This window comes from Ascaphus truei, chromosome 2 (assembly GCF_040206685.1).
Source record: "Ascaphus truei isolate aAscTru1 chromosome 2, aAscTru1.hap1, whole genome shotgun sequence".
In the NCBI taxonomy this organism is placed as follows: domain Eukaryota; kingdom Metazoa; phylum Chordata; class Amphibia; order Anura; family Ascaphidae; genus Ascaphus; species Ascaphus truei.
This window is the reverse complement of record NC_134484.1, coordinates 417,333,472-417,349,842: the sequence shown is the minus strand read 5'-3', so window position 1 is coordinate 417,349,842 and position 16,371 is coordinate 417,333,472. Positions and strand designations below refer to the sequence as shown.

Here is a 16,371-nt window from a genome sequence, read left to right as displayed (position 1 = left end):
AGCAGAAAGTTTTTCCATATATACTATATACCAGATTGTATTATTTACTCGATGTAGGGAGGGGGAAGAAGTTTGTTTCCAGCTCCTGGCAATAGTGCACCTAGTGGCATTTAGAATTTGTGAGATGTTTTTGGCTTCATTTTTATTTTATTTGTCTACGGGTGTCCCTAATATTGTGTATCGTGGATTATGGAATATTGACCTGCAAGATCCTATATATAAAGGCAAGCACTTCCTTCCATAGTGGTTGGATTTTAGGGCATGACCAGAATATGTGCAGTATAGACCCCATAATACCACAGTATTACCTGGGGGGGGGGAGGAGGAGGTATAAGTATGGGGGCAGGGGGTATACAGAGGTATGGTGTGCAGGGAGTATAAGGAGGTAATGGCCTGAGGGGGAGAGATATAAGGAGGTAATGGCCTGGGAGGGGTATAAGGAGGTAATTGGAGTGGGAGGGGTATAAGGAGGTAATAATCCTACACACAGGTTAAAGATCAGTAACTGCACAAGGGATCTGTACAAAATTCACTAAAACTTTTAGCATTCTGCCATTCCACCTGTGTCCTAAAATTATTTCCAAACACTTATTTCCAGTCCCATTGATTCATTCTATTGTTATTTTAAGTGGATCAGTAAATGTAAATGCTATATTGCTTACGATGGTAACCGTGTAAGAAGTGTATAAATCCTGTCTACATAGATATATCGTACTTTATTTTTAAGCTGTAGCATATCTACCTGTTTGTATTTTGTAGGTGTTTGCGTCTATGTGAGTAAAGGGATTTCCCCTATAACAGTTCTAGTCAAACTGGCCCTGGAGAAAAGTACAATTGATGTACATTGTGATTCCTTCTGGTCTAGTGGACCAACATTCATAGATTAAATGATAGTGTCTCGTGTTTTCAAAGCCTCATAGGATTTGTATTTAAATGTACACAACCTACATCGAATCTCGTATAGAAGTAACATAAGAGTTTCCCTTGGATTACAAAGTTTTATGTGGTATGTAAAGAGAATGTATCTTTTTTTTTTCTCAGAAAGGATTTTGGGACAGATTGTGTTTATTCATGAATTTATATAAACTTGCAAATATTGATGTGGCTCCCTTAACCCCTTCACTGTCAGAGTGAAGGCAGAGCAATATCCTGCAAGCTCCTCAATATGTGAAAAGGATCAGCTGCTGCGGGATTGTGGCCTAATCTGAACGTATGAATTTAAATGACTTTACAGAAGACTGAACAGGTTTATCTGATAAAGGCGTTAAACTCTATCATTATAATTTTTTTTGTGTCTCCTTAAAAAATGCTATAACTTATACCCAGAACATACTTGAAAACAAGAGGTAATGCTCAATAAATTTGTTCCTGGTAAAATATTTTATAAATGGTAAATACTCTAGATTGCAGGTCACACTACTGAGTATTGGTCCTGTCTGAAAAGAGGCCAGAATATTTCAACCAAAATCCAAATACCGTATTTCCTCGATTCTAAGACGCCATCAATTGTAAGACGCACCTTTGATTTAATAACAATTTTCGGGGGGAAAAGAAACACTACATTAAATGTACAGAAAAAATGTTTTTACTTTCAATGCTGCATCATAGTGGAGTCTTTTTGATGCCATTTTAAGTGACAATTAGGGATACCTTCTATGCACATGCGCAGGCAATGACAACTTAAATGAAGGCACCTTCAGCCTGTCATAGGGCAACAGCAACCTCCTGCCCAGCACTACGGGCGGCGCGCTAGGGTTAGACGCATCACGTTATTGGAACGTCATTCTGCAACGTAGGAGATCACGTGATCCTCTGTTGATTCGCATTAGCGGCCGTATTGGTACAGGAAACATACCCGTTTTTCAATGACATAGATTGTAAGATGTATCTCGATTTCGGAAATGGTCAAAGGTGAAAAAAAGTGCGTCTAAGAATTGAGGAAAACGGTACGTATAATGAGGGTGATCAAAGATGTCCTTTATCACCAGGGTGTTGTAATGGGGGGAACTCAGTCCCGGCACCTTATATTAGATATCGACAATAATAAACTCTATATGTAATGGTGTTAATAGAACTGGTATACAGAGATACATATATTTGTTTCTGCCATGGCATTATTTAATGCTGGATTACTTATTGTAGCTTAGATCTACAGAAGAGTACATCAGTTTTTCCTACAAAATACCACTGCTTTAGCATATTAGACATGTATCCTAATCAGACAGTATAGTATTTTAATTCACGTCCCATTCACAGCTGAACTCATGAATAATCCTAATAATTATTATGATTATCCAAAAATCCCAAAACATGTTCCCTTTGATCTAAGATGCATTGCAAAACAATGGGCTTAAAACCAGAAATTCAGACAGACTATAAATAAGTGAGGCTCACTGCATATCGGTGAGACGTGACAGGTCTTCTCCAGTACACAGTTGTGGTTTAGGCATAAGTACAGAGGTTTAATACATGCATTTGTCCTGAAGAAGGATATGCCATAGCAGGTTGGGATATCCTTTAATGGGCAAACACTAGAGGAAGCGCTCTTGATGGACGTATCTTTATGCCAGGTCTACAGAGCTCATCGGGAGAAGAGACTTTTGATAGCTCATGTACAAATACATCTGCAAATAATTGTCATATTAAAACGTAGGCAAACTAAGCAGTTGCAAGGAGTGCACCATTTACTATGCGCATATCTCTCTGCTTCAAGAGGGGCCATCAACCGAGGCATTGCCAGCCATCCTAGCAGAGAAGGGGGTCCTTCTTTATAAACAGCATAGAGGGAACATCTGTTCTATAATAAGGAAGGGTGCGATTGTACAAATGACCTTTTAGGCCCCTGATACAACATTTCTAGCATCAGCAAAAAAGAGCAATATAGTACAAGTATAAGTACAATATATCTCTGCACTTTCGTTCACACACTTGCTTTGAAAGTTATTCATTTGCATGTGTAATGTTGTTCATTTATTCGTTATTTTTAATTCAGCAAAAACTAGGACATTAATTAACTTACACTCCTCAGTGTTAAAGGGGCAGGCATGCAATGTATATCGTGTCATATGTGTCCATCTAGCATTGACGTGTTAAAGAGATTGTTTAGTGCAGGGGTTGCCAACTCCACGGGCCATAAACAGGTCAGGTTTTCAGGATATCCCTGCATCAGTCCAAGACTGAGTCACTGATTAAGCCACCTGTGCTGAAGCAGGGATATTCTGAAAACCTGACATGTTGGTAGCTCTTGAGGATTGGGGTTGGCTTCCCCTGGTTTAGGGTGTACCAGTTCCCTTCTTTGTTATTACACATACACATTGTTTCCTGAAGTTCATAAATGATGTGAAATTTGCCAGGATTATTTAGCAAAACATTTAACATTTAACTTCACAAACAGAATTTGCCAAGCATTGAAAGTGAATGTGCACGGACGGCCCTGTTGCACTTCATATACTGCCATTTACTGCAATGATTACTAAATTCTGGCAAAAAGTGGTGTAATTCTGGCAAAATTCGGAGTAATGTGAACTTTGAGAAAATTATGTAAAAACATGAAATTTTAGGGAAAAAACGCAAAAAAAAATGTTGTGACGAAATTTTGAGACATTTGCACATCTCTACTCGTTATTCCTTTAAACAGATCAGGAATAAAAATGTGTTACAGAAACACACCTTAAAAATGCATGTTGTGTTATAAAATACAGAGTCTTTAATGCTGTGTTAGGCGCATAGAATTGTAGTGCTGCTGCTTATATATGGGACTTTGGAGGAAGCTAGATTTGAAGAGGAGATGCTGAAAACTCACGCAAACCACAATAAATGAAAACTCTCAATTTATCTAATGTCACAAACGGTAAATTACCTTTTGTAACAGTACACTTGAAGAAGAAACCTATGAGGGTTTGAGAGCTCTGTACACAGTAATTTAATCTATGAAGACGCCTAATGTGGGTGCCCTGGAAGAGATTACAATTGAGAACTAATCTACATTTCTCCAGCACTTATACGGCTACTAGACCTTTCAATGACTGTACATGTTTACAGAACAATGCGATTTGCTGATCTATTGCTTGGAGTTTAATTATTTCAACGCTGGAGGGTTGAGCACAATATTACAGGGCCGTGCACTGCAGACTACTCCAGCACGAAGGGCAACACATGGTAAGGAATTGTGTGCACCTGCAGGGTTTCTCATAGTATATTCATGCAACTGTACCACGTCTCTGAAGAAAAGTATATCAACCGTTGGGCTCTGATTTGTACAGTGGAGGCTTTTCTCCCTTTATTACGTATAATGCAAACATAGCGTCTGTATTATCAGTATATAATATACCCTCCACTCAACCCACAGACGATGTCATGTATAAAAAGTTATTAAAATACCATTTGCCTTACTACTCATTTTAAATACAGGTTCAAAGCGTTTATTTGCAACTTCAAACTTTTACAGCAATTAACGAAATTGCCAGTAAAGAGCAATATTCATCCAGCATTCCCGGGTGCATTATTTTCTCTGTTTATGTTGTCAGGAGAGGGTGATGCTTAAAATAAAGTCTGGGGTTGGGGTTTTGTGTTTCTCTCTCTCTCTACGCTGACAGCTCTTACTTTGCAATGAGGTATTTGAACGAATTGAAATGCCTACGGGGTCTTTATAAACCTGACAGCCAGAGGTTTGCTAGAAATAACCATTCTTCCCCCACTGGGACATGGAGAATAGCACCTCTTGAAGCTATGTGAGGCATGATGGACATGGATGTAGAAGAGGTGTAGAAGGTAATTAGATAACCAGTTAACTCATCCAGTTCCGAAGCTGTTAAAACTAACAATGTCTTTCTCACCTTTCCAGTGAGATACATCTAAAACAAATTAGTGTTAACATTATACATAAACTTAATTCCACGTTATATATTTCTATATTGCAGTACTTTATTTAAAAAACATATTTTTATCTTTCTGCAAGACGCCAGACAATGGAAAAGATTACCATTCGGTTGACTACATTTAGAGCAGGTGTTCTTGAATTCTGCATTATATGTTTTAATTGTACTGCTGTGGAAAAGGTTATGTGCAAAAACTTTGAATTGCATCTCCCTACAATCCACAGATTTATGCCCAGATCCACAAAAGGGTGCTAAGCATTAGCACACCTTTACAACCACTCTTCCTCCCTTCCTCTTTAACGCCCCCCTCTCTAACCTCTTAAACTCCCCCCTCTTTCTCCCCCGTCTTACACTCCCCCTCTCTCTCTCCCTCCCCCTCTCCCTTGTCTTACAATCCCCCTCCTCTTCCCCTCTTACGCTCCTCGTTTCTTCCCCTCCTCTTACTCTCCCCCTCTAACACATCCCCTCTTACACCCCTCTCTCTATTCCCCTCTTACACTGCCCTCTCTCTCTTCCCCTCTTACACCCCTCTCTCCCCGTTACACCTCCCTCTCTCTCCCCCTCTTACACTCCCCAGTGTCTGGATGGGATTAACGCCAGGTTTAGCTATGACCTAACTAAGGCATCGTTAAATCCCTGCGGTAACTACAATGGAGCTCTGTGGATAGGCGCTGTTAGAGGGAACACGTCTTCTGCTTACCATTAGCATGAACTTCTATTATAGCAAAGCAAGGGCTCGTTACGGCTGAAAACAGCCCGTAATACTGCGTTACTGGGCTTTGAAGATCCCCGTTAGCACTTAACGCAAGTTAACGCCTCATTAAGTCAATAACAGAACTCTGTGGATCTGGGCCTTAGGGCGATTATTTACATTGTGTCTAATTTGTAAATATGCCCCAAAAAATTGCTTATTTGTTGAATTACATTTTTCTTTGAGTTCTTCAAAAGATATTAAAGAACCATATAATCTGTCCACTAGATCCTTAATTATTATTTCTGATATATTTATCTGCCCAAACAAAACAAAAAAATTATTCCAAATCACCCGCTGGAAAAATCGGGAATTCCCTGTAATGGTAATTACGGAAATATGTATAGATTAAGTCTCAGCAGTCACCCCGAAAGTCCCCAAGCTCCAAAAGAACCATAACAGTACTAATTATTTTATTTTTTGCACACTTTATCTTTGACTATACCACGGATCAGAAAAGGAAAATAAATCAAAAAAGGATGTAGGAATTCTGCTGCAATGCGAAACACAAAATGTATGGGTATTAAATATCTCTAGGGTCATTCTATATACTCTAAAGCAGCCCTTTAGAAAGTTTAGGATTAAGTGCTGTATAATTTTTCGTAGGTGAAGTCTTTTTACAGAATGCTACATTTGAGATTATCCTTCCTCTCCACAGCGCTTTAGCTGTATCCCAATAGAGAACAGGATTGCCACTACGACTAAAGTCATCCAAAGCAAATTCCTCGCAAGCTTGTTTAAGAAAGAAATGAAAACTTCCATCCTGACAGAGCAAAGGGAAAACTCCAACCTCTTATTAGACCTGTTGAGTGTCTGTAATGTAAGCCACAGAGGAGCATGATCAGAAGCAGATGCTTTCAATCTTTGATTTAGTCAACGTGGATGAAAGCAGAGAGTGAATCAGAAAGTAATCAATACGTGACATAGCGGCATGAGCCTCAGGAAGGGAAGTGAAGTATCAAAGAAATGTAATTATTTTTTGATAAAGGTAATATGAACCTATTTTTCTGATGTGTAAAATCGGATTTAGAAGTTGTGGGGGTCACCTTAACTAAAATGAGGTTATCAATTAAATTAATATCTCCACCAAATACCAGTTTAGCATCCACCTTGGCTAGTAAAGAAAACTTGTCATACACATTAGGAGCACATATATTCCCTAAAACAAAATGTGCATTATATAGAATAAGGACTCTGCCTTCCGGATGAACATATTGGCCTGTCAATTTAAATTTTGATACCGTTCTTGATCAGAATAGCAACACTTTGCTTCCTCCCATTATATGCGGTGGAGTAACAAGCCCCAACCAATTGTCTCTTAAGTTTTAGACGCTCTTCAGAATTGAAGTGTTCAAGTTTGCTGACTGAAGGCAATATCAGTTTCCAAACGCTTAGTGTGTTAATATTTTCTTTCTTGGCAAGGGAAGTAGCCTCGCCAACATTCCACGTGGTATAAAATAAATCATATTCAAGAGGTATGCAAGAGAAAGGTAAAATATATGTGAATATAGATGAGTGGGAGACTGGAAAGAGAGGAAAATGGCAGAGGAAGGTCAAGTTGGAAAGGAGTTGAACATAGGTATAACATATAAAACACAGGTATGAAGCCAACATGACCACACAGTGTATATAACCAGTAAGTAATAATAGTAATCAGCAATAATTATCCTATGAGATCATGTGTACATTACAAAACTTCCCAACATTCCCATTATTAATCAAACATGGCAAAAAAGGATACTCATATAAGGAAAAGTCCCCATCACTTGACGAAGCTCTCGGCTCAACCCAGGTCTTTGGTCTAGGAACTGGATCTTGGATCAGCAGTTTCTTGTTGTTCTACTTCTATGAAATCTGTTTTGTCGGCACATTCAAACGTAGAGAATTCCACACTGCTCGACCGAATTCTAGGTTTGGCAGTAAATGACAGGACAAATCGTGTTCCTCTTTTATGAAGAATGGAGTAATTTTGAGAACATTCTCGCCTTTTTCTGGCACTTCTGTAGTCTTGAAAAATCAGGAGCTTATTTCTATTGACTGATAACTCAGAGAGCTTTCTAATTGTTCTCAATATCTGAAGTTTATGTTGAAACTTGAGATTCTTTATCAGACCTGGTAAAGGCTTGAGCAGCCCTCCTCCCTGTATTTTGGGTGGCCTAATTCTGTGAGCACTTTCAACAAGAGGCGGCAAATGTTGGGAGTGTTTCTTCAACAAGGTTGGTAATTCCTCAGAAATAAAGGACAAAAGATCTTTATTTTGTACTGACCCAGAATGAGCAAAGTATTTATTTGTGATCTATTTTTAAGGTCATTGATCTTGTTTTGAAGATCATACTTCTGTTTTTGCAGCGACTCAAGCTTGGCAGCATGAGATACTTGATGGTCCTCCAGGTCTGTGTGCCATCGCTCTATCAGAGACATTGTAATCTGCTGTGTTAGATGTTTTTTTAAGTCAGCTATGTCAACTATGACAACAATTTTGGTTCATTGTTCACCCTACACACCGAGTCCCAGACTTGTTTAGCATTAGACCAGGGAAGATAATGAAGTGCTTTTCAATATTAGAGCTAGACACATTGCTAAAATACGCCCTTTCCTCACCAGCCATATACAGCTTAGGTTTATTATCTTTGATAGAGTAAAAGTGTGGGACCTTTGGAAGCTTGAGCTGAACTTTAAACTTGTTAAGATCAAAATAAAAGATAGAACAGAACAACGATAGGGTGGGTCTCCCCAGCTCCTCTAGGATCGGCACAAGACTGATCCCAAGTTTAGCGACCACAGAGCTCTCACCTCTGGTCGCAAATGCCACTCGATTCCCATTTCCACGGCAGACTGTAAAACCTACACACGATGCAAGAGCCACAGAGAGTCCGAGGATACAAGACACAAGTCAGCCGTTGAACTACAAAAAGCATTCAATATCGAGAACACTCCTGGAGTCTAGACACCAACCACGCCACTTCAGGTACTTGTTTGGACCACCAGGGAACAAGACCACCCTAGGTGGGTGATCTTGTTCTCTATTTGGAAATTCGTACCCTGCCCTTCACAGCTATGCTAACCAGTGCATGCAGTAGGAATTCTCTGTAGAAAGCAGGAAAAGTGCCCCATGAATAAGATAAATATGGATTTTAGTATAGAGTTTGGATCCGTGCTTTAACAAAATGCACAGATATTATATATATATATAAAAAAAGACATTGATGTTTATCGATATTTTTCATATATAGATATATATGAAAAATATCGATAAACATCAATGTCTTTTTTTTTGCATCATGTACGGTTTAATTAAATGAACTTACTAATATTGTGGAGCAATGTCCAGCAGTAGAAGGGTTACAGTCTCAAGGATTAAAGCATGTACTCTGACATGTACGTACATTCACTGGAAGAAGAAGAAAGTAATAGCTATGGGCCAAGATTACGTGGAAACTAAAAGAGAAAGCTAATGGCAGTCTAAACGGGAAACACTGAAAGACATAATTACTTGAACAGTAAAAGAGTGCGCTTCTCTATGCAACAGGGCTATTATAGATTTCAAAAGGCCACCGTGGTTGTCAACTGAGCTTTGACATTTGTTAAAAAGAGAAACGTGTAATGTAGGACAGATGAAGGTAAACTGCTGACATCTAGACATATACAGAGAATATAAAGAAGATATGATAAAGAGTATCTGTAGTGTTTTTTGGTTGGGATACTAATGTAAAGCACCTGAAGAGTTAGCAAAATAAAACAACCATTGTTTAACAGGGACAACGAAACAGCAGGTCAAAATATATGTAAGGTACAACCGTTTCCAAAAGACATGGTAACGTAGACTTTTATTATGAATATACAAGAAGCTTATTATTTATTTTATTTATTTATAAAATGTTTTACCAGGAAGTAATACATTGAGAGTTACCTCTCGTTTTCAAGTATGTCCTGGACATAGTTAATATGACAAATAATACATGGTTAAAAATACAGTTACATAAATGAACAGGGTACTGAACACTGGACCTAAATTATTTTGCACGTTAGCACGGATTTTGCTTTAGAAACGAGGCTGCTAGGTTGTGAAAAACAAACTTACTTTGGTGATTATATTTCCATATAAGTGGTGGGGAATTATCAGTGTTAAAAGTTCTGTTAGAATAAGGTACATCAGGGTTCACTAAAGCTGTGGTAGTTGACACTGATGGCTATTCCCATAGGAATGGGTGTTAACAATTGCTAGCAGCTATGATGGTTAAGTGAATAACTCGCACAAGTAGGAAAAACTTACTCTGCTACATTACGCAGTATGCAAGTATAAAATCATTCCATTTATGAGCATCTGCATCAAAAGCACGACACCTACTTAGTAAATTCATTAAGGACATCAAACACACTGCTTCTGCTTTAATACAAGGCCATAAAAGTCTATTTTTCAAGGTCTTTAAAATGGTTAAAACAAAAAGATGCGTACACAGAACGCTTACCGAGCATCTCTCATTTATTTAGGCTATTTATGTTTGTAAAAACAAGGTTACCGGTATGTGTAAATTTGTATTTTATTGGAGCGATTTCAGCAAAATGCAAAGCTACCAGCTGCCAAAGCATGACAGGTTCCATCCTAAACAAACACAGGAGGACACAAAAAGACTTTACTTAAACTAGCAACATATCTAGATGCATTTTTAAAATTGAAATACAGTTGAGGCCAACAGATGCAACATTTTCTACAAAGTCTTTGATGCTCACTTCACTGGCAAGTCAGTTGCAACTTGCACACATGCATACAGAGCTGGATTAAAAGTATATTTAGCCCTAGGCAACGTGCTAGTTTGGGCATCCCCCACCATAATGCCACACACAGACATACATACATAGGCATATACACACAGAGGCACAGACAGACAGAGACAGACAGACACACACACACACACAGATACAAACCTAGGCATCAGGGCCGCCGATAAAATTCCCAGGGTCCAGCACTAGAGTTTCGACAGCCCCCCCCCCTGTGTCGGCCGCCAAATACATACCCCCAAAAAAACCACCTCACAAATACGCTCCCAAAAAAACACCCCGTACATACCAACCCCCCCAACCACAAATACATACCCCCAAAAAACACCCCAATACATACAAACTACCATACATAAAAAAAACACCCCCAAATACATACAAAATAAACCCCCACCTGCCAAATACATACAAATCCCCCCACTTCCCCAATACATAAAAAATCTCCCCCCACCTCCCCCCAAAACATACAAAAAAACCTTGCCCCCAATACAAACCCCCCCAATACATAAAAAGAACAGCCCCCAATACATACAACCCACCCTCCTACCGCCCCAATACATTAAAAAAAACACCCCACCTCCCCAATACATACCAAAAAAAAACCCAGCCCCCAAATACATACAAATCCCCCACCCCCCAAATACATACAAAACACACTTACCTTGGGGATGGTCTTAGGCCTCTGGTGCCCTGACTTTCCCCGAGATGCTATTGATTAATCCTGCCCCTGCATGCATACAATCTGGCTGATCAATACATTATCATTACTTAGTTTTGTACACTGTTAATTATTTGACAGCTTACACTGTCAAGAGCCTCACGGAGGTTATTTATTTAATAAGGGTGCAAAACTGGGTTCAAAAGGAGTGAGATTTTTTTTTTCCTTTGATAAATCCAGTGTTACTTTTTTTGCACCAGTATTGTCCTCACTTTTCTGACAGCAAACATTGATAAATAACTGTGTTATAGTATGTAGTCAGATCACCGTCATAGAACAGTACCTTTCTCAGCTTGCTGTCATGCCATGTGTATGGAGCCTGTTAGTAAGGTTTCTTATATTGGATACAGATTGTTAACCAGATTTGCGTTTTTTGTTCGTTTTTAAGCAAAAGGGAAGAGGTGAGATGACGAGGAGTTGACCGAGATATTTAATGCGGCAGCCAAAAGCTCCATCTGCACGACATTAGGAGAACTCATATAAGGGATTAATGAGGTGGTATTTTATCCCAGTCAAATTATCTAAATTTGTCCCGGGTTACTCCCCTTTGTACCCAAAACAGTGCAGAGAAACGGGGGACCTGTTGCACGTGCTGTGGTCCTGTCCTCGTATAGCACCCCTATGGGAACAAATTAGAAATTGGCTGCAGAGGATTTTGGGCCTCGAAATTCAGATGGACCCGTGGCTGTTCTTGATAAACAAACCAGCACAGGAGCTATCCAGAGCGGGAAATAAATTAATTGCTCATTTTGCAACTGCTATGAGATGCGAGACTGCAGCATTGTGGAACCAAAATACAATTCCATCTATTGAAAAGATTCGGAACAGAATTTGGTTTGTTTGCCAGATGGAGAAGTTGACGAGTTTAGTTAACGACACTGGCCCAAATTTTCAAAAGATCTGGCTGCCGTGGCTGGCCCAGACAGATATCCAGGGAGTGAGCAATGCCACCGTTTGGCACTGATAGGAATAAGTGGGTTCTCCTAGGATGAGAGGCAATAGGTAGGGGACTGGGAAGGTAGTCCCGGACAAGGCCTCATAAGGAAGTTGTGCGGGGTCCATCCTGTCGGCAAAGGACAAACCATAGGGGACTGGTGCGGACAAGACTTAGACTCTCCCCCCCCCCCTGCTCCCCTCCCTCTCCCCCCCTGCTCACCTCCCTCTCCCCCCCTCTTTCCCACCCATGGTGAGTTTAATGTTGTATGTCTGTGGGTCTGCGTGACATAAGGCATGAACATGACATTTACGCAAGAAAATTCATGTGATAACATGTACATATGTATGTTATGCCTTGTGGACAAAAATCAATAAATTTGAAGTTGAAAAAAAAGGGAAGAAGTGAAGTACAACGATGCAGAGCTTGATACACGTTAATATTTAATGTGCACATAGTTTCTTTAGACACTTCTCACATCATAAGCTAAATGCACATTAGAGTACAGTAGCTTGACTCAAGATAAAAATTACATACTTTGTGTTCATTGTGCTAAAAAAAGGAAATCTTCCTGTATCATCCCTATTCTATTTATGATGCAGCTAATTACTTGTCGGAAAAGGGTGTTTGTGGCAGCCATTTTGCCTTTAGTACATTTGCAAACACTCCAGTATGCATCAACTTGCTTGTTATCCTCATTGCGTGTGGAAGAACGCTGGAGTACCTGCTACTCTACGTACTGTGCTAAACTTTCCTTTTACAGAACTGCCGAGAGCCCATGGATGATACTTTGTGCCTATATATTCAGCGTCACATATGGCGCATTTTAATCTTGATGTCAATTGTACTTGTCTGCGCCTATACATTTAGCCCAAATTTCTCCATCTGCATCAAAGCATTTTTTCCCTCATTTGTTTTGACTTTCACAAATAGACTGCAACTGGCGTACAGATTTAATGTACTAAAAAAAGAATACTTCTCTGCGCCATGAAATTTAGTTTAAGTGAGTTAAAATGGTGTGTCAAATTCTACTTGGCATAAACCGTAATAAGACTGTTAGTGTTAGTGCAGAAATAAGTTGCTGTGCATCAAAAATCTATTTGACGCAGCTGGGATGTTTTCAATATATAGGTTAAAAAATGCATTATTTTCATAGCATGGCTATTATATATAACATTACACTAATCATTGATATTCACCAATTGTAGTTCTGAATTTAAAAATACACAATTGTTTTAATGAAAACGTTATTAATCCGGTATGGACATGAGCGATGCGTCAAAACTAATTTCAAACAACAAATTATGCGGCGTGTATCAGGGTAGGTGTACTGATACTTTACTTGTTTTGTATCACAGCAAAAAGAGCATCAGATGTTTGTTTTTTAATCTATTGCTTTTTATTTTTAGTGGAAAGCTTGTGCTTTGAGTCATCTTTGATCTGAACTGATTTGCTCTGATGGACATTACTTAAAGATCTAGGACTTAAAGGGGCAATTCAACTTGCTTGTTTAAATAAAATTTTTATTTATGTAATGAAAGCATGTAGCATATAAATAAAAAAACGCTTACCAGTATTTGTGTATAGGTGCTGATGGTCCTGGTAAGCTCTGCCTTTTCTGTTTCGTTGGGAAAACTGAGACTTCAAGTCACTCAGACTGCAGTGACCAGCAGCATTACCAGGAAGTTATAGTGAGAGGCTGCGAGGTCTCGAGGGTCAGGGTTCACAGAACGGAGAAAGCAGCGGTTACCGGGATCGGCAGCACCTAGTATTGGCGGAGCAGGCCCCTCATTACCTTTTGTATCTGTGCTTGTTTTGTCCTTATTTGGTAAGCCATTTTGTTTATGTCATATACAGTACATCACTCTTTTCCCCCCACTGCACCGCGCTGTGGAATATGTTGACGCTTTACAAACAAAAACGATGATAACAAGTGAATTGTGGGCCACTGTGCAAGAATATGAACTAGGCCCTCCTTCAACCGATACCTCCTGACACCGCGCTGCTTGACACGGGTAGTATGACGGCAAGTGACGTCGGCCAAGCTCTCAGCTTTTCCCTGCCCCGCTTCTGTAAACACAATGCCTCCAGCAACCAGCATTTGAGAACCAAGAAGACTGGATCAAGGGACTACCCTGGTGTGGTTAATTTAGCGGAATACAAAAAAAGAGAAGAAGAAGAGGGACGGAGGATGGGCCCTTAAAAGCCATGGGCCCTGGTCTAGCTGGACCCACTGAACTTGCAGTAGTTCTACCTCTGGCACCTACTGCAGGCAAGTCCAGCTGAGTGGTTTGTACTTATCTCCCTACATTGTTTAATTACATACAGTAAATGAAACAAATGCACTTTGTTGGTTCAACTGCCAGTTTATAACCAGGCTTTGGTTTGTATAGTAGTAGTAGTAGTAGTAGTAGTAGTAGTAGTAGTAGTAGTAGTAGTAGTAGTAGTAGTAGTAGTAGTAGTAGTAGTAGTAGTAGTAGTAGGAATAATATTAGTCCTGTTTTTTTGTGGTGTTTAAGCTTGACACTGAAATATTATTTTTATAGAAATAAAAAGAAGTTACCTTGCATTTTGTTATAAGGGATTTAATGAAACCATTGCTCACAACCACCACATTTCATACATATTTGTTTCCCATTGTGTTTTAGATAATATAAAGTACATTTATATATAACGTATATATAAAAAAAAGCACTTCTGATTTCAATGACTCTTTCAGGAACTGCAGATGCCACAAGTTAGCCGGTGTATTTTAGCCTCAAATTGTACAAAAGTGGTTAATTATTTCATGGGAATGAAAAAGGCAGATTTAGGTTAAAACTTGAAACTATAACCACATTTATTCCAATCTGACTTTGTATTTAGATCAAGGCATGAAAACATTTAAAATCTGATTAAATAACTGGCTGGTAATGATCCACCCTCTCCAGAAGTGCCTGTGAATATCCGGGGGAATAATACCTAGGAAAAACAGAATAATTCATGTGTCAAAATGTTGAACAATGAGGGCTATGTATCAAACAGATTTTATTTTTATTTATTTTTTAAATAGCAGTGTTAATTTTTCAGCTTTTGTTAAATGGGACATGTCTATTAAGCAGGCATACTAGAAAGCAAATTAAGATGACAGTTTAAATAACACAGAGAAAGGAAGACCAGAACTGATACACATTATGATCATGTGAGCCAAATAACTCATTCACTAGATATTTCTATTGTCCACTATCAAGGTTTCTCTTATTTCTTGGGGCTTGACATAATAACCCCTTAGAGCAGACTGCTTTACTTTGTTCTAGAGCCGACTGATATGCTTTGTCCAAGAACTGACTGATATGTTTTGTCCAAGAACTGACTGATATGCTTTGTTCTAGAACTGACTGATATGCTTTGTTCTAGAACTGACTGATATGCTTGGTTCTAGAACTGACATGATCTGCTTTGTTTTGGAACTGAATGATATGCTTTGTTTTAGAACTGACTGCTTTGCTTTTCCATATGAAAACAGTCTGCAAAGGTTTTAAACTTATGTCTAACCATTTCAGCCAATTGGGTTTGTTGTAATAATTTATTTCTAATAAAAAAAGTCCATTATAGGACTCAAGATGGTCAACTTCATAAAAAAACTAGGCCTTTAAAAAAAAAAAAAAAAAATAGATATGCACTGCAGACTACTTCAGGTTTCATCCATGTTGGAATGCAAAAGGATCCACAATGGCGTCCCAGCAGCAGTCTGGTTGCCAGCGGTCATCTCGTTATTACCCAGGACATCTGCTACTTTGGGGTGGAAAAATCACAGAATATAAATATTTTACCAAATGGAATTATTAAATAGGATGCAAATGTTTCACTGGTGCTCTCCTGTCTGTCTTCCAATGGACACATATAATAATATACTGAGGATGAGTATCTCAACCAGTTAGAATTTAGCAAAGCTTCAACTTGATGGACATGTGTCATTTTTTTTAACCTAAACTACTGTCACTATGCTACCCTGTAAATGTAACAAACTTAGAAAATACATTGCAAAAAAAGGGACATATGGACAATGCAGAATATCCCATACCTCACAATTTCCTCGGGGTAACAGTTATTGATAGTGTCAATATACTCTTGGAGAGGGGAGCCTGGATCTGTTGTTATCTCTTGAATCTTTTTAAGTCCACCACTTGTTACAAAAAGACGCCTTGCTTTGCTGTCGTGCGGAAGTACCTTTAGAGAAATAATGCACCAGAATGTTATTGTAGGTATTCTTTCATATTGCCCTCATGCACATCCTATCAATGCAGACCAGGTCTTGTCAAAGGACTGATGT

General features: G+C 39.0%; 1 protein-coding gene across 2 annotated transcripts in view; it reads right to left on the bottom strand.

Annotated features, from left to right (window-relative positions):
- Nucleotides 1-14,628: 14,628 nt before the first annotated feature.
- The window catches only part of SPAG6 (sperm associated antigen 6), a 108,345-nt gene continuing 106,602 nt past the window's right edge, over nt 14,629-16,371 (bottom strand). For both annotated transcript variants that reach the window (XM_075587558.1, XM_075587557.1), the window contains 2 exons: nt 16,123-16,268; nt 14,629-15,020 (listed from right to left, as the gene is read on the bottom strand). In XM_075587558.1, coding sequence (XP_075443673.1) covers nt 14,954-15,020; nt 16,123-16,268 — 213 coding nt within the window. In that variant the 3' untranslated portion in view covers nt 14,629-14,953. The remainder of the gene's footprint in view (nt 15,021-16,122; nt 16,269-16,371) is intronic.